The sequence below is a fragment of the Schistocerca nitens genome, chromosome 4 (genome assembly GCF_023898315.1).
Source record: "Schistocerca nitens isolate TAMUIC-IGC-003100 chromosome 4, iqSchNite1.1, whole genome shotgun sequence".
Classification (NCBI taxonomy): Eukaryota; Metazoa; Arthropoda; class Insecta; order Orthoptera; family Acrididae; genus Schistocerca; species Schistocerca nitens.
The window spans coordinates 552,144,366-552,170,520 of record NC_064617.1 but is presented as its reverse complement, the minus strand read 5'-3'; the positions used below and the strand labels follow the sequence as shown (position 1 = coordinate 552,170,520).

Genomic DNA, 26,155 nt, shown 5'->3' with positions numbered 1-26,155 from the left:
GTAAATCGTTAAGTAACATCAAACGATAATTTAACATCACTACATTTGTGCTACAGAATTTGTCTCTAATCTGAAATGTAAGAGAAAAACTAGACGAAATGTAATATGGTAACATATTGTAACTACTACAAAGTTCATTTATTGTATGTATAGAAAGAAACATGTATTACAGGTCACTGAAGATGGTTTACAACTAGAAGAAGCAAATCTCATATAGCAGATAATAAACTGTTTTTCGTTTAGTTGCAGATGGACCACATCTCCGTGAATGATATTTTTGAATGTCAAATTCTGAAAATTAAGTCAGTTTCACTAAGTTACAGGCGAAAATTTTATAAATATTTTAAGTTATATGGCACTAAGTCGTAGTTCCTTTTTGCGCTTATAATTTTTATTGCTTTATTGTGGGTTACAACTTGTCGGTCATTCACTATCATTGACTTCCTTTATATATGTAAGTCTAATAAAGCAAAGATGCGTTAAACTGAAATTAAGACGTTCCGACTCTTAATTTCAGGAACGAATTGAACTTATCCTGATAATAGAACGTACAGCGAAAAGATATTTTATGCCTAAAGAAATGTAAGAGCATTTCTTAATTGAAATAATAGGAAAAGTTAATTAAAGGTCTGTCACTGAATATTATCACACAGATATATTGTATGATACTAATGCTTCGTGGTACCAAGTAACGTAAGTTCAACAATTTTGTAGTTTAACATCAATTCTGAAATTATACCATGAAAAAAATTTTCTAGCTAAAGCCATGAAATATTCAAATCAGTTCATTTATATTAACGACAGGAGATACAAAGAGAATAATCCTGAACGATTTATTTTTCGTTTGTAAAAAGCTTATACTGGTATTAGGTTTGGGTAATTAATCACTATTTAAAGTTCACTGGTACCTTAATTCCACTCCATCTAAATTAGTGAGGAAGAGGGTTACTGGCTCTGCTCTGCTCTTTGTTACAGCACAAGAAATGTTTTATACTAACAGTATATCTGTACTTGCAGTAGAGCACAAGGAATGGAGTTGTCTGTCAAAATATTCACAGATATCAACCAAAGAAGTAGCGGCAGTTTACAGCGCAAATACGAAATAGCTGTTCCGTCACAGTACTGTATTAACTTTTATAGAGCATTTTGTATTATCAGATGCTCATGTGTAGAAAAACAAATTGACTGTTGGGAGTAATATTCTGAGTAACAACGAATAAGCATGTGTTTAAATCGTGGGTAAAAACTACAGTGTAATAAGTAAATACTCTACAATTTGAGCAGCTATGTACCTGCTAAAGTCCGAAAATAAAGTTAGCCGCAGCTGAAAAACCTTTAGCAGCTTTGTGTGCTATTCACTTTTCCTGTGTGTTATCACTTTGCTTAGTCAAAAATTTTGCACTTTACCCATGCCTCGCAAGATGGATCTGGATGTAACCAATCTTCAGTGTCTGCAACAATTCCCCTTGACCATTCACACAGCTGTTACCTCTACTAAGTTTTGACTCTACTTTATTTCTTTGTCTCAAAGGGTCTGCTTGGTAACAGGAGCACAGTCGAACTCCATTGTTCCATCAGTTATGTACGGTAGTGGGAAAAAGTAGCACTTGGTACCATTAAATGTGCTTCTGTGCACTAATTAACAAATTCAGGGTTATGCTATTAAGTCTGGCTTACCTGAAACCTTCTCGAAGCCCAACCGACAACGCGCACAATACCACAGTAGTCGAGAATAGAGTTGCATGAACGTACTGGAATTCGCTTCATGGACAATGACGAGATACTGCATGTACTATATGTACAGTACATTTATTAACTCTTTTTATTTTGACGAATTAATTGGAAACAACTTAACGTTAACTAAACAATTGTTAAACACACTTGTAGAATCGGCGTCCATACATTGAAGAATGTGCCAGAGCTTTCCTAAGCGAAGGAAGTTAATAGGATATAGAAAGCAAAATAGGTAGCAAGGATGGTTATTTTGACGGCATACAATACAGTTTGGAAACAAAACGAGTTATGCTACATATTGTAACAGGTTCTCATCAAAATAATGTATTTCACAAATATTTATTTACATCCACTTAAATCTCGTTTTTAGATTGTCAGTCAGTTGAAAATAAGAACAGATGCCAACAATTCGCTGCATTTCTTCATGTCCTCGTTTCCTCAAAATGTTCCAGGGTAAGGAAGCAGTGGTACATTTTGGTTCCAGAAATCCATACGCTCTGCGAGTCTGTTTTCCTCCAGAGTGAAGTTGGCCTGCATCAGCAGGTAGCTGCGATTGGTCAGGTCGTACGGCTGCCAGATCACAGGATCCGCTTCAGGGGTAGGGTTCCTGTAGAGATAATGTACAGTTTATTGTGCACCTGGTTCTTGCTCCCACACAAACCCAAGTGGTTGCTTCATTTACCATTGTGGAGACACAAACACAAATAAGAACAGCGCTTTTTGCTACAAGTTCATTTAGTAAACACATAAACGTCAGACAGATGATCAACTGAGTCTAATGGAGAATCTGCGAGAAAGACATTCTGCACCAGTGGTGTTTACTGTTAATGTTTAGAGAACATACCTTTCTAGAGGGAGGTTCCCCTAAGCATATCTCCAACGTGAGATAGTATACAGACAGTATATAGGAGAAAATTAATATAAGCGCTGGCATATTGCTAGTGCTTTCATAGTGGTTGCTTCCGTAACCAAGGTACCCTACGTGTTTGGTGTGTCAAGAAACACCGTACGTAAGATTTATATCGCGTACAGGGAAAGCGGAAAAACAGCATCCGCTAAGCCACAGCGTAGACGGAAGTGTTTGTTGAGTGAGGCTGACGAACGGCCATGAAAGAGGGGTGGGACGAAAAATAAGACGCAGTATAGCACAGTGAGCTGGAATTCCAAAGCTACTGATTAGAGATGGAATTTACGTGGAAACTGTGGTGTTGATGCCATAAAACCTGAATTGTGGAGCAACGAAAGAAAGTAATTTCGTCGTACGAGTCATGTTGCACATTGTTTCCATCTTCAATCTGAGTTTACGTCCCAAGAGTGAAACCTGGTGGGGGATCAGTGATGGTTCTGGCAGTTTTATCGTGGAATTACATGCGTCCCATGGATGCTCGGCAAGGTGGCATCACTGCCAAGGATTATGTGACCATTTTGGCCGATCAGTCCCATCCAGCGGTACAATGCTTGCTCCCAGATGACGCTGCTGTGTTTTAAGACGTGTAACGTCTAGTAAGAAACAAAAACAACATATTATGTAGTAATTAGAAAATTAGATGTATCATATTGTGTCATTGTATAAAATTATGTATTTTATTTTTTAATTATTTATTTTTGAGAACGTCTGCGTCGGCGAGTAATAAAACCGACACAGAAGATAAATGTTAAACAGAGATTAAAAAAGGAACTAGTATATAATACGTGTTGAATATGAATCTTTGTCTTCTTAATCTGGAAGTTGTGAGAGTAAGATCTCCTGTTGTTGTCGTGGAGAACGCGAATGTAGCATTCTTTTGTCGAGACTGGGAAATTTACGCCATTACGTGTGAATTCACACAGGTCTGTAATCAATGAGATATTTAAATGTTTTAATAGAGTTGTTTAAATGAAAACTTGTATTATTAATTGTTAAAGCTTGCTTGCCTATTATCCCATCCTGTTGAGACATTTTTCAGTTATATAAATATTATCTGTGGTGCTGAGCTGCGTGGAGAACGAAGAGCCGCTGCCGCGGCGTATTTAAACGACTTACAATATAGTCGAGCATACCGCAAGGAAGCGGTAAAATAATAGTAAAATAATATTATTTCTTTTAGCTCCCAGGCTGGCAGTGAAGATCAGCAGATTTTATGATGTGTTGCAGGTTGACGCGGGCTGCTGATAGGATATAATTTACAGTGCAAATAATTTAATGTACCCTCAAAATCTGATAGTAATCTTGCTGTGCTCCGTTCTGATCTGGCAAATTTTATAGTGATAATGTAATTTTTTTTATGAGAGTCTCATGTTCTTGGGCTAGTCGTGGTATGAAATAGTATTTCACCAAGAAATAAAATCCACTGCGAACTTGTGTTTTTGAACGATCATACGAACTGTAACATCAGTGTTCATTGAAAGTAATTTCAACTTTTAATAACTATGAAGTAGGAAAGTTATATTGATCCTTAGCATGAGTTGCAGTTAAGAAAAATCGTTCTTTAAATTGTAGGCCAGATACAGAACGATAAGACTTCCATAGATACATTTTATTTTGCAAAAAGGTAACGATGATAAAGAAATTCAAAGCACAGCATTGTTAAAAGTATTTCACGTAACTCTTTCCATATATGCGTTGTTACGCCAATAATCAAAAAATAAATAAATAAACCAAAGAGCAACAATTTAAAACAATTCGAGAGAGTAGTGACGTGAAACTGTCGCCCAAAAACGCGGGGCCCGAATTTGCAGTGGCCACAATTATAAAATTTTATGTATTTTTCTTTCAGGGTTGATTGTTATGTATGTATATATATATATATGTATTTAGTGATAAATGTATGTATGTATATCATGATCAATGCTATGCATTAATGAATGTGCAAACACTCTTTCATGACAAAACGTACTACTGCAAGCGAGTCTGAGAAGACGATCCTGATAGTACTGAGAAGCTCTAACGACTACGTAATCCGGGGGCAGCCGAACCCCGAGATAAGATAAACTAAAGGTAAGACTACAGTGTAGTTGTCCTGTTCGTAGAAGTTGAGCTCCAGTGAAGTGATCTCATATCGCTGGTGGTGTGCATATTGCGCGTAGTTTGATGTTAGTGTTTGGGACAGGACAAAGTTGATGGTAGATAGTAATTTTTAGTGTGCAGTGTAGTGTAGATAAATTAACGTATTTTGTGTGCAAGTGACAAAACTGTCAGGTTTGTGTTTTAGTAAGCAATTTAGGAATATGGTTAAGTTGCGTAGTCAACGTCCGAGCAATATGGATACTGAGGAACAGCAATTAGGTAGCGTAGGAAATGTGGAACCGGGTACCTCAAGTAGTACTAGTACTCTCTTTGAGGATATAACATGTGAGAATGTGGGGGCAGGGGCACAGGAAGTGGTGCCACCGCCCACTAGGGCTCAAGGAGATGTAGATAAAGAAATTGTACCACCACCAGAAAAGCAGGAACCAGAGAGTGGTAATCTGCCTGGTGGGTATTCACTTCAAGCTATATTAGAGCGTGTGCTAAATTACCAGGCAGAATTTGCGCAACAGCAAGCTGAGCGAGATCGCCAGCAAGCTGAGCGAGATCGTCAGCAAGCTGAGCGAGATCGCAGGCTAGAGGAAAATTTACTCGCACAGCAAGCTGAGCGAGATCGCCAACAAGCCGAGCGAGCTCGTCAGCAAGAGGAAAAGTTACTTGAACAGCTAGCTGAGCGAGACCAGCAACTTGTGCAATCTTTAGAAATTATGAAAAAGGACATTGCCTGTATGAAACAGAGTTATGAGTCGATACCTAAGGCCGTGCAGGAGTTGACGGAACAGGTCAACAACCTGCAAGTAGCAAACACTAACATAGTAGATGAAATAGGTGTCTTAGCCAACCGAGTAGAAAAGCTAGAAATAGATTCCACACAGCTTGTAGAGCAGAAGTGGAACGAACAAGCAACTAAAATTGAAACAGAATTCAACTCATGGCTAGAAGTGAAGGAGAGTGAGATTGACAAAAATATTAATTCTAAAGTACAAGCAGCCATAGCAAATAGAGATTCCGAATCGTTCAGTACCGCAGTAAATAGTCAGGTACAGAACGACGTGCAAACCATCAAACAAATACTCAGTGAGGATATTCCGCAGTGGCAAGTGAATATGAACAAACGGATATCCGACCTGGAGAAGGGTTTAGCACAAAGCAGAAAACATCTGGAACAGGAACCTATGTCGCCAACAGCCCATGGTTTTGGCAACGCACAAACTTATACGCGATACAACAATGGGGAATCTGTAGTCGATAATGCGAAGAGCTGTAGCTCCGGTTCGGAGCACACAGCATATGTCCCAGGAGCAAACCCATGTAGTTCAAAAATATTAGTTGAAGAAAGTTTAATCAAAAATAGGCAATTTCAAACGTTTACTACTGAACGGAAATCAGTACACCCAGTAGTATTCATAAAAAGCTTTAAAAATATCTTGCCCAGTGTATGGAACGAAACACAGAAAATTCAATACGTAATGTCGTACATTCAAGGTGACGCAGCGTTGTGGGCTACAGAAGTAGCAGACAGCTGCAGGACATACGAACAGTTCGAAAGGGCATTTCTGTCGAAATATTGGTCGCCTTGTATACAAGAGCGGCTAAGAAAAGAAGTATATAATCCCGAACCGTACTCACCCCGTCTTGGGAATTTGAGGCGGTATTTTGAAAAATATATAAACAAAACGCGCTACTGGGACGAGCCTATATCACCAAGAGACATAATAAGACTGCTAAAATCACATTTACCCATTCATATCAAAGAGAAATTAATACACGTACCAGAAAGCGACATGGAAAACTTCCTGTCTGTTCTAGATTCAATAGACTTGATACAGGAAGACGCAAAATCAGCGTGCGATCACTCGCGGAATAATGGGTCAGGATGTAAACATGACAGAAATAGTAGTGCACAAAACCACAACCATGGAAATGGTGGGGGTGGTAACAAGCGACAAGAACATTCGCAAAATGGTAGTAATGGTAGAAGCCAGAACGGGTATGGACAACCAACTTATAACAAAAAGCGTCGATTTGACGACCGGTACGAATCCGGAATGTCAGGGACCAACCGCTGGAAAAATGCGCGAGGTCAGTGGCAGAGCAATTATAGTGATAATAATCGAAATTGGCAACAGAATCAGCGAAGAAGCCCAGAGCGACAGGGTAATGACCGGTATGACAACAATAGACCACCACCGCAAAACGCGCCTATTGCGCAGCCGTGGCGGCCTACAAATCAGAATGTACATATAGTGGAGGTCGCGGACAATAGCCGTCCAAGTACCTCACAAGTAAGCAATCCAACAAACTAGAATCGGCCTCGATATGCTCTCCATCGATGGCCGAGGGATGGAGTGAGAGCAACACGAGTGATAATAATATACCTGGGATACGTATGCTGCGATACAACGACGGTGTCAGTATGGATAAAGATCTACTGAACGAACCGCACGAATGTAAGAAAGATAATAACGAAAATGTGCAAGCTATTATCGAAGCGAAAATCAATGATGTTGCAGTGAATATAATCATCGACACAGGTGCCTCAGTAAGTGTAATGAGTATGGAGTTATTTAAAGCACTGGGAAAAGGACATAGCATTCCGACTTTCCCGGTTAATAATTGTAAGGTGTCTGGAGCCATTAGTGCACAGAGCCAGTTAGTTAAGTACCAGGTGCAGGTGGAGATTTGTAAGGAGGGCGAAGCCATAGTGAGCTCGTTCCTCGTTGTTAAAGGATTAAAGGTGGCCTGCATTCTGGGAGTAGACTTTCTCCGGGAGAGGGACGCATTGATCGACCTCTCCTTGGGGAAATTAAGCATAATTAATAGGGGTAGGAGGATTGAGTTATCTATGATGAAATCGAAGGAGGTACTTGTGCCGTGTTGTAATCGAATCTATATCAAAGGTAGGAACCCTTGGGTACTCCACCTCGATGATTTTTCACATGCAGCAGACCTCTATTACCCGAATTTAGAGGAGCGAAATTTTGAAACAAATGTTGAGGCATTTCAAACCAAAGTGCACGCATCTGAAGGTTTAAGTGATACACAAAAGCAACAGTTGACGCAGCTGCTATCGGAATATACTATGGTATTTACCGACCGACCAGGAATAGTCAAAGGGTACCACTATCACATAGAGGTGATGCCCCATAAAACATACTGTCGCGCAACTTACTCCATCCCTTGGTCGAGGAGAGAAGTAGTGGCCAAAGAAAAAAAGAGGTACGATCGAGGTGTAACTAACGAACAGAAATATAATGTAGGAGACCTAGTACTTATTCGTAACCACCCTAAATCTTCAGCCACCTTAAAACAAAATAGTAAGTGGCAATTGCTATATTCAGGGCCCTTTGAAGTAATAAGCGTGCCACACGAATGTAGCTATTTGTTAGCACATCCCCATACGGGGAAGATCAAAGGATTATATCCACGTAAAGATGTGAAGTTATTTATTCAGTGACATATCACATATAAAGAGTAATAGTTGTAAGAAGATTTTAATTGTGTTTTAGAATATAAGTATGTTAGTATTAAGAAAGAAATTTGTGTGTAATTAAACTTGGAGGAAGTGGAATCAGAAAGTGAGCAATAGCTTACACAGGAAAGATTTTGTTTACAGACAATTAGTCATTAAAATATTATATGCTCATTAAGCAACGAACAATCTTCTTGTTGATAAAGTGAGGATTAATTTCTTGAATCATTTTATAAAGGATTAATTTCTTGAACCATTTTCTATGTGTAGTGTGTAAGTGCAATTAATGATGCAATCTTATATAGTAAGGTAATTGCTGTAATTGTATTAGAATAAGGAACCCTGAGAGAGAGAGTCTTTACTAGCCAAACATTGACTTTGTAATATGCAACAATTATGTGATGTGATGTTTGCTGCCAGTAGTGATTTGAGAACGACACTGGAGCAGAAGCTAATTAAAAACAAGCCCGTTCCGTGGAAACTCCGCTCTGTATGTAGCAATGCTTCAATTGAAGCCTGTGTACTTGGTACACGCCCTTGAATATTCATTACGCGATACGCGAATTAAGTCAACCAATGCGGAACCTACACTGTAGTCATATAGGAAAATTCATTAAAAATAATGCTAGTGCTAAATGAAGTATTTATTGAGCAATATGCCCAAGTCAAGCTGTCATGCACATGGTAAAATCTGTTTGCTAGATGGGTGATAACCAGGCAAGCTACACTGAAAGGAGGAAAGGAAAACTATGTACAAAAAAAAAAAAAAAAAAAAAAAATCACACACCTTTAAAAAATTTACAAAAGGGCTATATACGCCTAGTAACAATATGAAAACTGTGTTGTGATAAGGTAAAAACAAATAGACGCCATGTAGATGAGAGTAATTATGCGAAGAACAGTTAAAAGGTATTAAAAAATAAACTGTGTGCATAAACAATTAAGGAAATGACGGAATATTGTGTGTAGTAGGGACAGAAAATGACTGTTGTATCTGCACCAATATATACGTCGATAAGTCTAGTGTTGAGTGATAGACTGTCCTAGTGCAGTGCTCAACGAACAATAGACAGTGTATAAAAACAGTAGTTATTGATCCGTTCGAAGTCGATTCAAACAAACATCGCTCGACGGAGACATTTAGTATGTGTGTAACGAAACATTTTCGCGTGTTGAAAGACGCTCTGGCAGTGTATCAACCGTGGGAGTGAGTGAAAGTGTGTAGTACAATGTGCGTGTGACGAACCCTGAATACCAGTGTCACAATGCCACAAGAAACCTGTTATCACGCCAAAACATACCAGTGCATACCAGTGAAGCGACGGCTACTGAACAATAAACGCTTTTAACAAGTTGCATCTTCTTCCACAGCTAGTAATCTGTGTCCTTAAAGACAGTACACCGTTGTGGAATGTTTGTTTCATGCGCTACGACGGGGAGCCACGCGGAGAAGCAGAGACGAGTGCCGTGCCGCCAGCCAGCCGGTCGCGGTAAACCACTGCCACTCGCCGACATCGGCGAATGGTTCGCCGCGGTTCGCGACTGCTTGGGCGCCACGTCAGCACGACGTCGCTGTTACTGAGAGCCGGTCGTCGAACCCAGCGGCCGTCGGTACGCGGCGTTCCGGACGACGCTACTCAACAATTGCTTCGCGCCGCCAGCTCCGTACAACATTGTTGTCATTCAAATGAACTATCAACTATGTATCTAATGCACTAACATGAATAGGGTTTAGTGGACACGAAATGATGTGACAAACATTTTTTTTTGATTTATCCAACACAAATTCAAAGTATTCATGGGTTTAGTGATGTATCGATCTAATATGTTTTCGTCATGTTAATGAAGGATACTCGCACGAATGCTAGACATTTTAAACCAACTGTCGCGAGTAAGTGCAAGGACGATTCATTATACTATTGTAAAAATGTGTAATAAGTGACTTTCATTACAATCCAGAACACAAATATTATATTGATTACAAAGAGACTAAAAGTTTAACATACTATCACAAATAGCCTTTGTTATATGTGAACATTGAATAGAGTCTGAACTTTTTGTGAGATGACCATGGCTCCGGCGCAGTTTTCCCAGGTTTTCTGATCGCACGTAGCCCGAATGGGGGAGCCAAATAAATGTAATGACCCTGGGACTAGGTTGACGGTCACCTCGCAAAGTGTAAGAACAGTATAAAAAGTGTAATTAAACCTACAGTGTAAAAGAACTCAGAAGTGTAAAGTGAATGTTCCAACCAAGGTAACAGACAATAACCAAACAGACGTTAGTGGCAGCATATTGCCAAACATTTTCAACGTTAATCAATTGCTGCCAGGGGGCATTGTAACGTCTAGTAAGAAACAAAAACAACATATTATGTAGTAATTAGAAAATTAGATGTATCATATTGTGTCATTGTATAAAATTATGTATTTTATTTTTTAATTATTTATTTTTGAGAACGTCTGCGTCGGCGAGTAATAAAACCGACACAGAAGATAAATGTTAAACAGAGATTAAAAAAGGAACTAGTATATAATACGTGTTGAATATGAATCTTTGTCTTCTTAATCTGGAAGTTGTGAGAGTAAGATCTCCTGTTGTTGTCGTGGAGAACGCGAATGTAGCATTCTTTTGTCGAGACTGGGAAATTTACGCCATTACGTGTGAATTCACACAGGTCTGTAATCAATGAGAAATTTAAATGTTTTAATAGAGTTGTTTAAATGAAAACTTGTATTATTAATAGTTAAAGCTTGCTTGCCTATTATCCCATCCTGTTGAGACATTTTTCAGTTATATAAATATTATCTGTGGTGCTGAGCTGCGTGGAGAACGAAGAGCCGCTGCCGCGGCGTATTTAAACGACTTACAATATAGTCGAGCATACCGCAAGGAAGCGGTAAAATAATAGTAAAATAATATTATTTCTTTTAGCTCCCAGGCTGGCAGTGAAGATCAGCAGATTTTATGATGTGTTGCAGGTTGACGCGGGCTGCTGATAGGATATAATTTACAGTGCAAATAATTTAATGTACCCTCAAAATCTGATAGTAATCTTGCTGTGCTCCGTTCTGATCTGGCAAATTTTATAGTGAAAATGTAATTTTTTTTATGAGAGTCTCATGTTCTTGGGCTAGTCGTGGTATGAAATAGTATTTCACCAAGAAATAAAATCCACTGCGAACTTGTGTTTTTGAACGATCATACGAACTGTAACATCAGTGTTCATTGAAAGTAATTTCAACTTTTAATAACTATGAAGTAGGAAAGTTATATTGATCCTTAGCATGAGTTGCAGTTAAGAAAAATCGTTCTTTAAATTGTAGGCCAGATACAGAACGATAAGACTTCCATAGATACATTTTATTTTGCAAAAAGGTAACGATGATAAAGAAATTCAAAGCACAGCATTGTTAAAAGTATTTCACGTAACTCTTTCCATATATGCGTTGTTACGCCAATAATCAAAAAATAAATAAATAAACCAAAGAGCAACAATTTAAAACAATTCGAGAGAGTAGTGACGTGAAAGACGACATAGCCCCTGTTCACACGGTTCGCACGGGGCGGAAAGAGTTTTTGGAACACTGATGTGTCTGTCTCCCCTGGCCACGACAGTCATCAGACCTCAATATTACTGAGTACTTGTGGTCTGCTGTGGAGAGAAGAGTGCGCGATCGCTACCCACCTAACCATCATTACATGCATCTGCCACTGTTTGGCAGGAAGAATGGTAGCCTGTAAGAGTCCCTAGAAAAACATACAGGACTAGTATTTATCCACTCCGGGACGACTGGAAGCTGTATTGAATGCTAATGGGTTTCCTGCAACGTACTGGACGTGGTAATGTGCTGTGTTTTGGTGTTCCCATACTTTTGTCAACCATCTGTATCAGCTTCAGCTACGCATTTGAACATCTGCAAATATGTGATATCAAGACAGTACATCCATGTTTACCTCTGTCTCTTTTTTTGCTGCTGTAGCTTAACGGAACTACCATTTACAGCTTCTGTTAACACCTACCATAATGACTGCTAAAGAACAATGCTCCTTTTGGGTAGAGTGGAAATAGCGGAAGAAAGCGTCATTAAGGCCTTAGACCTGTAAAATTTTAAGTTGATCATCTTAAAGAATGTCTCACAGCAGGAAAACACCACTTCCCACAGTAAGTTTAAAATAGTTGCGTCTACCTCCTAAACCTTGCAAGAAATCCCCTACCACTCCCATAAAGAAAACCTTGAGTCATATCCTCTTCGTGAGCATTTTCTATTTTAGTCTCTTATTTTCCTGATTCTGAAACTTATGTTAACACTTTCACAAAATTAAAACGTAGCTAAACTTACTCCTCCTGCCTTGAGTGAGGCCTTGTGTCTAACACAAGGAATACCATTATTGTCTAGAGGTAGGATTTTTTCATAAACCGCAGCTATTTCACAGTTACATCATGAAGTCAGTTGGAAAATGGATGATATTTATTTAGTTTCATTCTAAAATAAGACCAAACAACAATCTCTTACGCAAAAGCAGATGAGAATGGCGCTGTATCAGTAATTTAACTTTTACTCTCATCAATTGATAAAACGTAATATTAGTTATGGCAAGTGCCACATACTTAGAAGTACACGATACAAACGTAACGACTGAGTGTTGAAATTAGGATTAAAACTAGAAATTTTTCTGGGTGAAGCACGGATTGGTAACCCGAAATCGATTATTTTTGCATCTTAATCCATTTTCTCTGCAGTAAAATACTTATGCTTAGTTTCCTTTGTTCTTTAAAAATTTTAGGTTTTTAGTTGTGTCCGTTGTTTTTTATTCGATACAGAACGTTCGTAGCAGTGCCTCTGAACTCATATTGTACGTGTAGATTGCTTCGTCAGCCACCGTTTTTTATTTCCTGTTTTAATCTGTGAACGTCAGTAACACTGTGTCTCTGGTCCATTAAAAGTACATATTTTGAATATTATAATCGTGCTTGTTTTCTGAGAATAATGACGTAACAGTATGATTTAAAGTTCTCCTCGCTTCGGTGTTCCTCCATAGCTACATGATGTGGACATCTGACCGAGCACAGTAGTCCAACATCTTGTTTTCGACGCTGGGACATCAGTGGCACACGCACGCAGTAGCGCTGTCGGCGTGGTATTTATTATGTGACAGTGGAAGAGTTACATACAAGAACCTAAACGGCCTGAACTGGAAGGTGTTTTTTAGATTAGAGTGTGGCAGTAGTGTGTGGTGGAAAGACGTCCGAAATGTTTCAAAGGTGTTGATACTGAGACAAACTCTTTCTGGTGCAAATGACTGAAATTTACCCACAGATGTAGTAGTGAATCACCATTGCTAAGTGTAATGCTCATCTCAAAATTTTCCTTTTTTTACTAAACAACCCAATGAAATCCGCACTAGGAGACAACAGAAGTTCCTGTGGAAACAGCTGCAATGGCTTGTCTAATACAAGGTTGAATGGGGCAAGACGGAAATATTCGGTTTCGTGAAATCTCTCTACAAATGTATCTGCAAAACATACAGTCTATAAATTTGTGTTTATCGGAGTCTATGCGTTACGCAAAGAAAATTACCTTCGACGTAACGTAGGCTGAATACATGCTTTTATTTAATCTGCAAGTAATCGTGAATACCAACGCTTTGTCACATAGAACGCTAACTAGAAAACGTAACGCTGTACTTTATGCAAATTAGTTCTAAATATTTATGATGTCAAGTTCACAGAAGAAGAGTTTTTTAAGGGTATGATACAAGGCATCAGCTGTAAAAATAAGGAACGGATAAACTGAGAAGGAAGAGAATGTGAAAAGTAGACAAATACAATCTTTTATGCCAAATGTCTTGAGCGCATATTGTAAATTTATTACAATTAACCTATTTTGACACTAATGAGTCATCGGAATCAGTATATAGCTGTAACAGCGGTCTGTCAAATCGTCATTTACATGCTGTAGTTAATGATGACTCACTAGTGGTGAAATAGGTTAACTGTTATAAATCCACCAAATGTTGTTGAGACATTTGTGAAAAGAGGAATAAAATTCATATACACTGCCTGCAGGAGAATGATAGTGAGAAGTTTCATTAAGCTAAGAAATGACTATGTTAGTATCGAATTTCAAGCAACTGCAGCTTCTGAATCATTGACAAGATCGCATCAAAAAGACGCCTGTAACGACGAGAGACTGGGGTCGAAGCCCGGATACAGACCTAAATTTTGGTATTGAGGGTCGCGAAAAAGAGTGAAGGGCAAGAATAATTAGATTGCGATTGTTCTAAGTAGGATTTTAAGTGATGCCTAAAGGTGTTTATTACAAAGATATAGAGGAACCATCACAGAAGTCATCTTTGTCTTCTCTAAACACAAGAAATACTCTTCTGTTTAAAGGGTTCAAATGGCTCTGAGCACTATGGGACTTAACTTCTGAGGTCATCAGTCCCCTAGAACTTAGAACTACTTAAACGTAACTAACCTAAGGACATCACACACATCCATGCCCGAGGCACGATTCGAACCTGCGATCGTAGCGTTCACGCGGTTCCAGACTGTAGCGCCTAGAACCGCTCGGCTACTCTAGCCGGCTATACTCTTGTCTGAGTAGCTATTGACATTGTGAAAAAATCACTTTCATTTACGTTTCTCTGTTCACGTAAGATGATGAACAATACGACATGCAGTAATGTAACTTATATTTTGTTTTAATAGCCTTGGATATTTTTATCATCCTCACCCATATTTTCCAAAATTGGTCCAAAGCCGTAGCATATTTCTGCGTACATGTTCCTCTTCTGAATCCGGATCAAGGTTGTAATCAACATCGACGCCATTCCGCATGAAGAGGAATTGTAACTCTCCAGCGTGTGCAACGCCTGCAACACAAATCATTGTGAGTCCTTCGAGAAACTATTTATGATAGCTATCTTTGCATGCATATGCTGAAGTCAGATACTAAGCATCCGTATTTTACTTCCGCTGAAAACACTGAACTCATCACAGCATTCTCGAAACGTCATTCCAAAGCATTTTCGGATCGATCGCGACCCTGGACACATATTTTCTTATTTAACCGTCATACCGGAGTATTAACAATTTAGATCATATTAGTGCCATAGCTGAAGGTTGCACTACGTAACAATTTCATTCATAACCTCAAACATCCAGCATCCTCCTCTTGCAAATTGAGTTTGTACTGTCCTCTCCATCGTCCTCTCTACTTTGTTATAATCTATTCGTAGTTCTACCATCCAGTGACCTGATTTATTAGTTTGTTTACTAAAGCACATTCCGTTTGATTCGCTTTCCCAGAAAAGGAAAATTGTAGACACCAGGAGATTTTTACAAAAATCTGTTTCCTAATGGTTTCATCTATTGTGGGGGGATTTCCAATATACACGGATGTTTCTTAAGAGACTTAGAAATATCTGGTTCTACGATCAGTTGAAGTTTCAATCCTTTTCTCTGTTCGGGTATACACAACGCAAAACGATGATAAACCGTAAATTAGTTACAAACTACGCGTGCAAACACTTTATTCAACATGTAAACGTCACTACAGATATTCGATTTAGGTTATGACATGTTCTATATGCCTGGCATCATTGGCGATGATGTGGCGCAGACGAACAGAGAAATTCTGCACGACTCGCTGACGTGTCGGGACATTGAGGCTGTCGATGACCTCTTGAATGGCTGTTTTCAGCTCAGCAGTGGGTTTTGGGTTACAGCTGTACACCTTGTCTTTAATACAGCCACACAAAAAGGAGTCGCGTATGTTCAGATCCGGACAATATGGTGGCCAATCAAGGTCTAAGCCATTGGCCTCTGAATACCCCACAGCCAGAGAGTGCTGTTTTGCTCCTACAGGACATCAAACACTATGCTGCTTCGATGACGTATAGCTCCGTCTTGCATTATCCACATCTTGTCGGAATCAGGGTCACTTTCATAATGGGAATGAAGTCATCTTCGCCGGTCAGAGTGGCCGAGCGGTTCTAGGGGCTTCAGTCTGGAACCGCGCGACTGCTATGGTCGCAGGTTCGAATCCTGCCTCGGGCATGGATGCGTGTGGTGTCCGTAGGTTAGTTAGGTTTCAGTAGTTCTAAGTTCTGGGAGACTGATGACCTCAGACGTTAAGTCCCATAGTGCTCAGAGGCATTTGAACCATTTTGAAGACATCTTCCAAAACCTTTACGTACCGTTCTATAGTCACCGTGCCATCAAAGTATATCACACCGATTATTCCGTGACTTGACATAGCACACTACATAGTCATTCGTTAAGGGTGAAGAGATTTCTCGATCGCGAAATGTGGATTCTCAGTCCCCCAGATATGCCAGTTCTGCTTAATGACAAATCCATCCAAATGGAAGAGGGCTTTGTCGCTATACCAAACCATACGCGCATTCTAATTCCTATTATGCCCCGCGGCCAACGGTGCAGTTTGAACGTCCTAACGCAAACCGTTCAGCAATTATGACGATTTTATTTCATATAATTCAATAACTGTTATCCTGTATGATTAAGTCTTTGTAAATTCAGCTTTACGCATATCTTTGCGAGACCTCAGCTGTTCAGTATGAAATGTCGAATCGAAAACACCTTCAGCCGTCTAAATTTCCAACTGTTATTTAATTTGAGCAACCACTTTCTGCGCTACATTACGTCACCTTCAGGCATCTCGACCGACGTCCAGGAAGTATGCCCCTGAGGTTCAGTCAACACAGTGGCTAGCATTCACAGACTAGTATCCATAGATTTCTGGGACACAGACTCAAGTGATGAACAAGAGATGATCAAAGGAATCAATGTGTCAAAATCTACCGATACCAGTAAATGAATGTTGGCTCCTATTTTGACTGGACCAGAGATGGGATTTTTCCTACATGTCGGTCAGGGGGTCTTAACAAGGCGTACTGTAGGGCCGAAACTGGTTGCTCAAATAACAATTGGAAATTTAGGCGGTTGAAGGTGTTTCGATTGGAAACCATATAAATTTGATTACTGTAATGTTAAACATATATTTTTTAAATTTTCGGTTACTCTTTATAGTAATAATGTTTTTATTGTTCCATCTTACTCTGAACAGTCAACAATGCTTCTGCGTTTAAAACAATGAGCTTATTTCTAGCTTTATCCTAGATATTGTGTAGCACTTCTCAATTATTTGAATCTTTATTGTGTCTGCTGAATTTTAATTGTTACTCGGTGGCAATTACATCATTGAAGAAGGAATTCTTTCTGAGTCTGAAGATCTAATGCATCAGAGAGCAAGTGTTGTGACGACAGTGACGATAGTCCGGACACAGCCCGTACAAAATAGTGTGTAGTGTTTTGGAACTGTAGATAGAAAGGTAGTTTGAGCCACCAGCACAAAATTGCCGCCTAACATCTACGAATGTCGTCAAGGAAACTTCGGTAGTCTCAACACTACCAGTTGAATATCTGGAACATTTGAATTAGTATTTTGTAAGTAGCTTCCGAATGGTTTGTGATCACCAACGGACAAACACAGATGGAAATGGAAATGTCGTGTGGCTAGGGCCTCCCGTCGGGTAGACCGTTCGCCTGGTGCAGGTCTTTCGATTTGACGCCACTTCGGCGACCTGCGTGTCGATGGCGATGAAATGATGATGATTAGGACAACACAACACCCAGTCCCTGAGCGGAGAAAATTTCCGACCCAGCCGGGAATCGAACCCGGGCCCTTAGGATTGACAGTCTGTCACGCTGACCACTCAGCTACCGGGGCGGACACAAACACAGATAATTCTTTTTTCATGAATTGTATTGTTTTGTGTGTGAACCGGGGACCTAGAAACGACGGAGAGGCTCCGTTCCCGCCGCTGCCGCAGTGGTCCACAACCCCACGACGACTACCGCAGTCCACTTCACCCGTCCGCCGTCTCGCTCCGAACCTAGGGTTATTGTGCGGTTCGGCTCTCGGTGGACCCCCCAGGGAACGTCTCACACCTGACGAGTGTAGCCCCTATGTTTGCGTGGGAGAGTAATGGTGGTGTACGCGTACTTGGAGAATTTGTTTGCGCAGCAATTGCCGTCATAGCGTAACTGAGGTGGAATAAGGGGAACCAGCCCGCATTCGCCGAGGCAGATGAAAAACCGCCTAGAAACCATCCACAGACTGGCCGGCTCACCGGACCTCGGCACAAGTCTGCCGGGCGGAGTCGTGCCGGGGAGCAGGCGCTCTTTCCCGCCCGGAAAGCAGTGCATTAGACAGCACGGCCAATTTTTCATGCATACTTAGATCCCTTGCTTCTTCCTGGTGTACAGTGATCACATGGCGAATAAACAAAAAATCTGTGAGACAAGGATCCTGGGCGGAACATATTTCGAGCAACCATTTCCAGTCAAACATGCTGTAGGAGTTTGCGTGTCCTTCATTTTCATAATAAATCTACTAGAGAGGAAACACGACGTACCAAAAAATTTGCTAAAATCCGTAGTGTTTGGGAGAAGTTACTGTCTACAACACATTAATAGACTTAAGACGTCGCTGCCCATTCAGTTAGCATATCCCAAGTAATCCATTACAAAGCAAATTAATAGTGTTGAAAACTATACTGAAAAATAAGCTAGAGCTTCCAAAAAAATACGAACAACAAAAACATCAGGGCTCTTCATTTTACTAAAAAAATTACACTAGGGCGGTCAGTCATATTCCTAAGAGAAATAAGTATGTTGAGCCAATGAGCACCATGACAAATGATGGAATCGATGACAGAGTTGTTACGAAGCTGAAAATGATTAAGGCTCACATTTTACCAGCTAACAGGTACATATACATACAAACGTGAAACGATTAGGTGACCCATAACATCATTCCACAATATTCTCGATGTTCGTACTTATAATGCATAAGACTTGTAGACCTCAACTAACTTTAATTGGAACGAAAGAAAGTTGACAAGAAATAGAATATTATTCTAGTAATTGAAGAGTCACTGGTAGTGGAACACATTGCATCAAGAACTCATATCCCAAGAAGAGAAGATTCTCTGAGAACGGTTAGGACCATGCGAAATCCCGAAGGTGCACCACTTGTGTCAGAATCAGTAACAACAAGAAAAACGACTAAACGTGCGCTCCGTAGACTCACTTCAGCAGGTAATAACACTGCAGTAAGCATAAGTATTATGAGTGCCATTTATGAAACTGAATGCAGTTGTTTCACATTTGCGATTTTGTCTATATTTATGTGACTGTTTGGTCCAAACTGCAATCAGTAAAGCAACAAAAAAGAAATGATTGGAAAATAAAGTAACTGAATCTAAGAAGAATACCTTACTGAAAGTTCTTTGTTGTTTCAAATTTACCCTATCTCCATAAACAAACTTCTGTACATAATCATAATAATTAGTATTTTAAAAACATTTATTAAACAATTTATTGGAAAATGACAGTGCCAACAACTGCATAGAAAATCTTTCATAGTAGAGGCTTTTTCTCAGTATTTCAGTGTCAGAACATATTGAAATGAGGAGCACAGTTGAATCGTAAAAGTGAACAGAACAGCAGGGTTAAAGGAAAACAAAGGAATTTTCCCCAGACTGCAATAAGTGCTCTTCCTTATATTATACTATAATAGGTTTCATGCTTCTAGCCTCATCATCAGATTATTTTTTGTTATTTATTTATTTATTTGCAACATTACGATATTTTTAATACTACATCTATTTGTGTGTGTGTGTGTGTGTGTGTGTGTGTGTGTGTGTGAGAGAGAGAGAGAGAGAGAGAGAGAGAGAGAGAAAGAGAGGAAAATGTGTATGTGTGTGAAGTGGAGCGTAATATTTGTATTGTATGATGACGGTTATGATGGAAGGCAGAGGGTGAAACTCGGTGCCAGAACATAATGTACTTTGCGCGGGTACCACCAAGGGTGTCCTCAAGTTTAGTGTCCCCATTAGACGGACGGGTCTCCATCAACAGTGTTACATGCCCTCTATTCATGAGAGACTACGGGGAGGTTTGGTGTCTGATTAAGAACGCTGGTCCGAAGTCTGATGGTCAGGAACTCTACGCCACCCCCTGTCCTCCCAATTCCCGCAAAATATTGGCAGTAAAAACAACATCATCAGATGTACGTGTTCACAGTGCAGACATACAGTAAACCACTACAATTCATAATACTATTGCATTATATATTGAGCTAACAATTTTATTGACGCCTTCTGGTCGTGAGATTTATTAACGGCCTATAGATGAATTTAAAGTATGTACGTAAGTCATAAACATATATAGATGACTGACGTTTCTAATGGAGTCTGCATTTCATTACACCTCAGCTAGTTAATTTATATAGGCGGCAGAATTGGGAGAGCCCCCCACACATCTGGTATACAAGATGTATGAGACAGGCTAAATATCTCCAGACTTTAAGAAGACTAATAATTGTTGTTGTTGTTGTTGTGGTCTTCAGTCCTGAGACTGGTTTGATGCAGCTCTCCATGCTACTCTATCCTGTGCAAGCTTCTTCATCTCCCAGTACCTACTGCAACCTACATCCTTCTGAATCTGCTTAGTGTATTCATCTCTTGGTCTCCCTCTACGATTTTTACCCTCCACGCTGCCCTCCAATGCTAAATTTGTGATCCCTTGATGCCTCAAAACATGTCCTACCAACCGATCCCTTCTTCTAGTCAAGTTGTGCCACAAACTTCTCTTCTCCCCAATCCTATTCAATACCTCCTCATTAGTTACGTGATCTACCCACCTTATCTTCAGCAGTCTTCTGTAGCACCACATTTCGAAAGCTTCTATTCTCTTCTTGTCCAAACTGGTTATCGTACATGTTTCACTTCCATACATGGCTACACTCCATACAAATACTTTCAGAAACGACTTCCTGACACTTAAATCTATACTCGATGTTAACAAATTTCTCCTCTTCTGAAACGATTTCCTTGCCATTGCAAGTCTACATTTTATATCCTCTCTACTTCGACCATCATCAGTTATTTTACTCCCTAAATAGCAAAATTCCTTTACTACTTTAAGTGTCTCATTTCCTAATCTAATCCCCTCAGCATCACCCGATTTAATTTGACTACATTCCATTATCCTCGTTTTGCTTTTGTTGATGTTCAACTTATATCCTCCTTTCAAGACACTGTCCATTCCGTTCAACTGCTCTTCCAAGTCCTTTGCTGTCTCTGACAGAATTACAATGTCATCGGCGAACCTCAAAGTTTTTACTTCTTCTCCATGAATTTTAATACCTACTCCGAATTTTTCTTTTGTTTCCTTTACTGCTTGCTCAATATACATATTGAATAACATCGGGGAGAGGCTACAACCCTGTCTCACTCATTTCCCAACCACTGCTTCCCTTTCATGCCCCTCGACTCTTATAACTGCCATCTGGTTTCTGTACAAATTGTAAATAGCCTTTCGCTCCCTGTATTTTACCCCTGCCACCTTCAGAATTTGAAAGAGAGTATTCCAGTTAACGTTGTCAAAAGCTTTCTCTAAGTCTACAAATGCTAGAAACGTATGTTTGCCTTTTCTTAATCTTTCTTCTAAGATAAGTCGTAAGGTTAGTATTGCCTCACGTGTTCCAACATTTCTACGGAATCCAAACTGATCTTCCCCGAGGTCCGCTTCTACCAGTTTTTCCATTCGTCTGTAAAGAATTCCTGTTAGTATTTTGCAGCTGTGAGTTATTAAACTGATAGTTCGGTAATTTTCACATCTGTCAACACCTGCTTTCTTTGGTATTGGAATTATTATATTCTTCTTGAAGTCTGTGGGTATTTCGCCTGTCTCATACATCTTGCTCACCAGATGGTAGAGTTTTGTCAGGACTGGCTCTCCCAAGGCCATCAGTAGTTCTAATGGAATGTTGTCTACTCCCGGGGCCTTGTTTCGACTCAGGTCTTTCAGTGCTCTGTCAAACTCTTCACGCAGTATCTTATCTCCCATTTCATCTTCATCTACATCCTCTTCCATTTCCATAATATTGTCCTCAAGTACATCGCCCTTGTATAAACCCTCTATATACTCCTTCCACCTTTCTGCTTTCCCTTCTTTGCTTAGAACTGGGTTTCCATCTGAGCTCTTGATATTCATACAAGTGGTTTTCTTCTCTCCAAAGGCCTCTTTAATTTTCCTGTAGGCAGTATCTATCTTACCCCTAGTGAGACAAGCCTCTACATCCTTACATTTGTCCTCTAGCCATCCCTGCTTAGCCATTTTGCACTTTCTGTCGATCTCATTTTTGAGACGTTTGTATTCCCTTTTGCCTGCTTCATTTACTGCATTTTTATATTTTCTCCTTTCATCAATTAAATTCAATATTTCTTCTGTTACCCAAGGGTTTCTATTAGCCCTCTTCTTTTTACCTACTTGATCCTCTGCTGCCTTCACTACTTCATCCCTCAGAGCTACCCATTCTTCTTCTACTGTATTTCTTTCCCCCATTCCTGTCAATTGTTCCCTTATGCTCTCCCTGAAACTCTCTACAACCTCTGGTTCTTTCAGTTTATCCAGGTCCCATCTCCTTAAGTTCCCACCTTTTTGCAGTTTCTTCAGTTTAAATCTGCAGTTCATAACCAATAGATTGTGGTCAGAATCCACATCTGCCCCTGGAAATGTCTTACAATTTGAAACCTGGTTCCTAAATCTCTGTCTTACCATTATATAATCTATCTGATACCTATTAGTATCTCCAGGATTCTTCCAGGTATACAACCTTCTTTTATGATTCTTGAACCAAGTGTTAGCTATGATTAAGTTATGCTCTGTGCAAAATTCTACAAGGCGGCTTCTTCTTTCACTTCTTCCCCCCAATCCATATTCACCTACTATGTTTTCTTCTCTCCCTTTTCCTACTGACGAATTCCAGTCACCCATTACTATTAAATTTTCGTCTCCCTTCACGACCTGAATAATTTCTTTTATCTCGTCATACATTTCATCAATTTCTTCATCATCTGCAGAGCTAGTTGGCATATAAACTTGTACTACTGTAGTAGGCAAGGGCTTTGTGTCTATCTTGGCCACAATAATGCGTTCACCATGTTGTTTGTAGTAGCTAACCCGCACTCCTATTTTTTTTATTCATTATTAAACCTACTCCTGCATTACCCCTATTTGATTTTCTATTTATAACCCTGTAATCACCTGACCAAAAGTCTTGTTCCTCCTGCCACCGAGCTTCACTAATTCCCACTATATCTAACTTTAACCTATCCATTTCCCTTTTTAAATTTTCTAACCTACATGCCCGATTAAGGGATCTGACATTCCACGCTCCGATCCGTAGAATGCCAGTTTTCTTTCTCCTGATAAAGATGTCCTCTTGAGTAGTCCCCGCCCGGAGATCCGAATGGGGAACTATTTTACCTCCGGAATATTTTACCCAAGAGGACGCCATCATCATTTAATCATACAGTAAAGCTGCATGTCCTCGGGAAAAATTACGGCTGTAGTTTCCCCTTGCTTTCAGCCGTTCGCAGTACCAGCACAGCAAGGCCGTTTTGGTTATTGTTACAAGGGCAGATCAGTCAATCATCCAGACTGTTGCCCCTGCAACTACTGAAAAGGCCGCTGCCCCTCTTCAGGAACCACATGTTTGTCTGGCCTCTCAACAGATACCCCTCCGTTGTGGTTGCACCTACGGTACGGCCATCTGTATTGCTGAGGCACGCAAGTCTCCCCACCAACGGCAAGGTCCATGGTTCATGGGGGAAGAACTAATAATTACAATTCCAAAATAAGCAAGCGCTAACATATGTGAAGATTACCGAACTATTATTTTAGTGAATCAAGGTTGCAATAAACTAACACGAATTCTTAGCACAATAATGGAAAAATTGGTAGAAGCCGATCTCGGAGAAAATCTGGATTCCGGAGAAATATAGCAACACGCAAGGCAGTACTGACTCTACGACTTTTCGTAGAAAACACGTAGTTTACAGGAAAGTAAACCCACATATATAGATTTTGTAGACTTAGGGAAATCTTTTCACGATGTTGACTGAAACGGTATGTTTGAAATTCTGGAGATGTCAGGGGAAAAATACAGGGAGAGAAAGGCTATTTACAACTTGTGCAGAAACCAGGTGTCAGTTACAAAAGTCGAGCGGCATGAAACGGAAGCAATGGTTGAGAAGTGAGTGAGACAGGGTTGTAGCCTAACCCCGACGTTATTCAACCTGTACGATGAGCAAGCAGTGAAGGAAAGCGAAGAAAAGATTCGAGTACGAATTGCAGTTCAGTGAGAAGAAATAAAACTTTGAGGTCTGCTGATAACATTGTAATTGTGCCAGAGACAGAAAGGGACTTGGAAGAGTAGTTGAACGAAGTTGACAACGTCTTGAAAGGAGGATATGAGACGAACATCAACAAGAGCAATACAATGATAATGGAATGAAGTAGAAGTAAATCAGGTGATGCTGAGGAAATTAGTTTAAGAAACGTGACACTGAATTTTGTAAATTAATTTTGCCGTGCGGGGAGCAAAATAAGTAGAGAGGACATACAATTTAGACTGTTAATGGCAAGAGAAGCGTTTCTGAAGAAGGGAAATTTGTTAACAACGAATATAGTCTTATAAAATCTGGAGTGTATCCGAATATGGAAGGGAAAAACGGACGATAAACGGTTTAGATAAGAAGAGAATAGAAGTTTTCGCTTGCGTTGTTACAGAAGACTGCTGTAGATTAGATGGGTAGATCGCGTAACTAATGAGTAAGTACGGAACAGAACAAGAGAGACAAGAAATTTGTAGCAAAACTTGACTAAAAAAGTGATTGCTTGATAGGACACATTCAGAGACACCACGGCATCACCAATTTAGTATTGAGGGGCAGTATGGGGAATAAAAATCGTAGAGGGAGGCCAAGAGAAGGATGCAATCAGCAGATTCAGAAGAATGTGCACCAAAGTAGCTATTCGGAGATAAAGAGGTTGCACGGGATAGAGTAGCATGAAGAGCAGCATAAAACCAGTCTTCGGACTAAAGACCACCACAAAACAAAAACAATCTGATTTCAATTTAAGCTAAGTTAGTTAGTATTTCGAAAAACCGTTAATAAATTTGCAGCACACACACAGTATATAAAGTACTGGTTTATTGCATGTCTCTATTATGAAGAAGTAAAGCATAAGAGATGAAGCTGGAAGCCTCGAAATCTATCGGTGTATTAAACAAAATGAGAATTTAATTGTACTCTGAGGCTTTTATTCTCAAGTGAACATGTGACAACGTTCCTTATCGCCAGATAAATTATCGTTACTTGGATACGTTTTCGAAGTATTTTACGATGTGGTTCTCGAATTGCTGTTACTAATGCGAGATTTTGTATGGAAACTGGATGTGTCGTTAGATGAATCTTCTTGATCGATTCCAAACAGTATTGTCATATTGATCATTAGTCATTTGTTTAGCTTGAAGGAAATCGGTAATGAAGTGGAACAATGTTGGACTTTTCCTCTGAAGGACAGCAGTTAATATTCCCGTGGAGCCATCCTATTTCAAATACCTGTGGTGTCAAAATTCTAGTAAGGAGAATGGTTATTTTGAGTAGGATATGACCGACTCCTTTCCTCTTCTTCCACTACTCGAGTTTTTGTTCCATTACTAATACCTTTGTTGTCGACAGTATGTAAAACTTTAATCTTCCTTCCCTCCCTCTGGAAACAACAAACTATGAGAAGTTTCAGTATAATTCCGTAAGATTTTTTGGTCGTTGTCTATGATTGTAGAGTATTCTTTCTTCTTATTATTTTTCTATGAGCATGACGTTTTGAGCCTTCTATCGTAATCTTCAAGAGTACTGTTGTAGCGTCCTTAGTCGGCTGCACGCTCAGCGCTAATTTTGCAGTAGAGATAGAAATAAGGAGAACTAATCACTCAGAGTACTTTATTTTCATTCAGCAAAATTATTCTGGCTATACGTTTGCGATATCAATTGAA

The 26,155-nt window shown here is 39.7% G+C and overlaps 1 protein-coding gene across 2 annotated transcripts in view; it reads right to left on the bottom strand.

The window, feature by feature from the left end:
- Positions 1-2,042: 2,042 nt before the first annotated feature.
- LOC126252755 (putative inactive carboxylesterase 4) overlaps positions 2,043-26,155 on the bottom strand; it is a 65,658-nt gene continuing 41,545 nt past the window's right edge. Inside the window, exons 9-10 of one of the 2 annotated variants that reach the window (XM_049953667.1) lie at positions 14,954-15,092; positions 2,043-2,341 (exon numbers count right to left, since the gene is read on the bottom strand). In XM_049953667.1, the coding sequence (XP_049809624.1) occupies positions 2,173-2,341; positions 14,954-15,092 (308 nt within the window). In that variant the 3' untranslated portion in view covers positions 2,043-2,172. The remainder of the gene's footprint in view (positions 2,342-14,953; positions 15,093-26,155) is intronic. The other variant, XM_049953668.1, reaches the window with a different exon arrangement.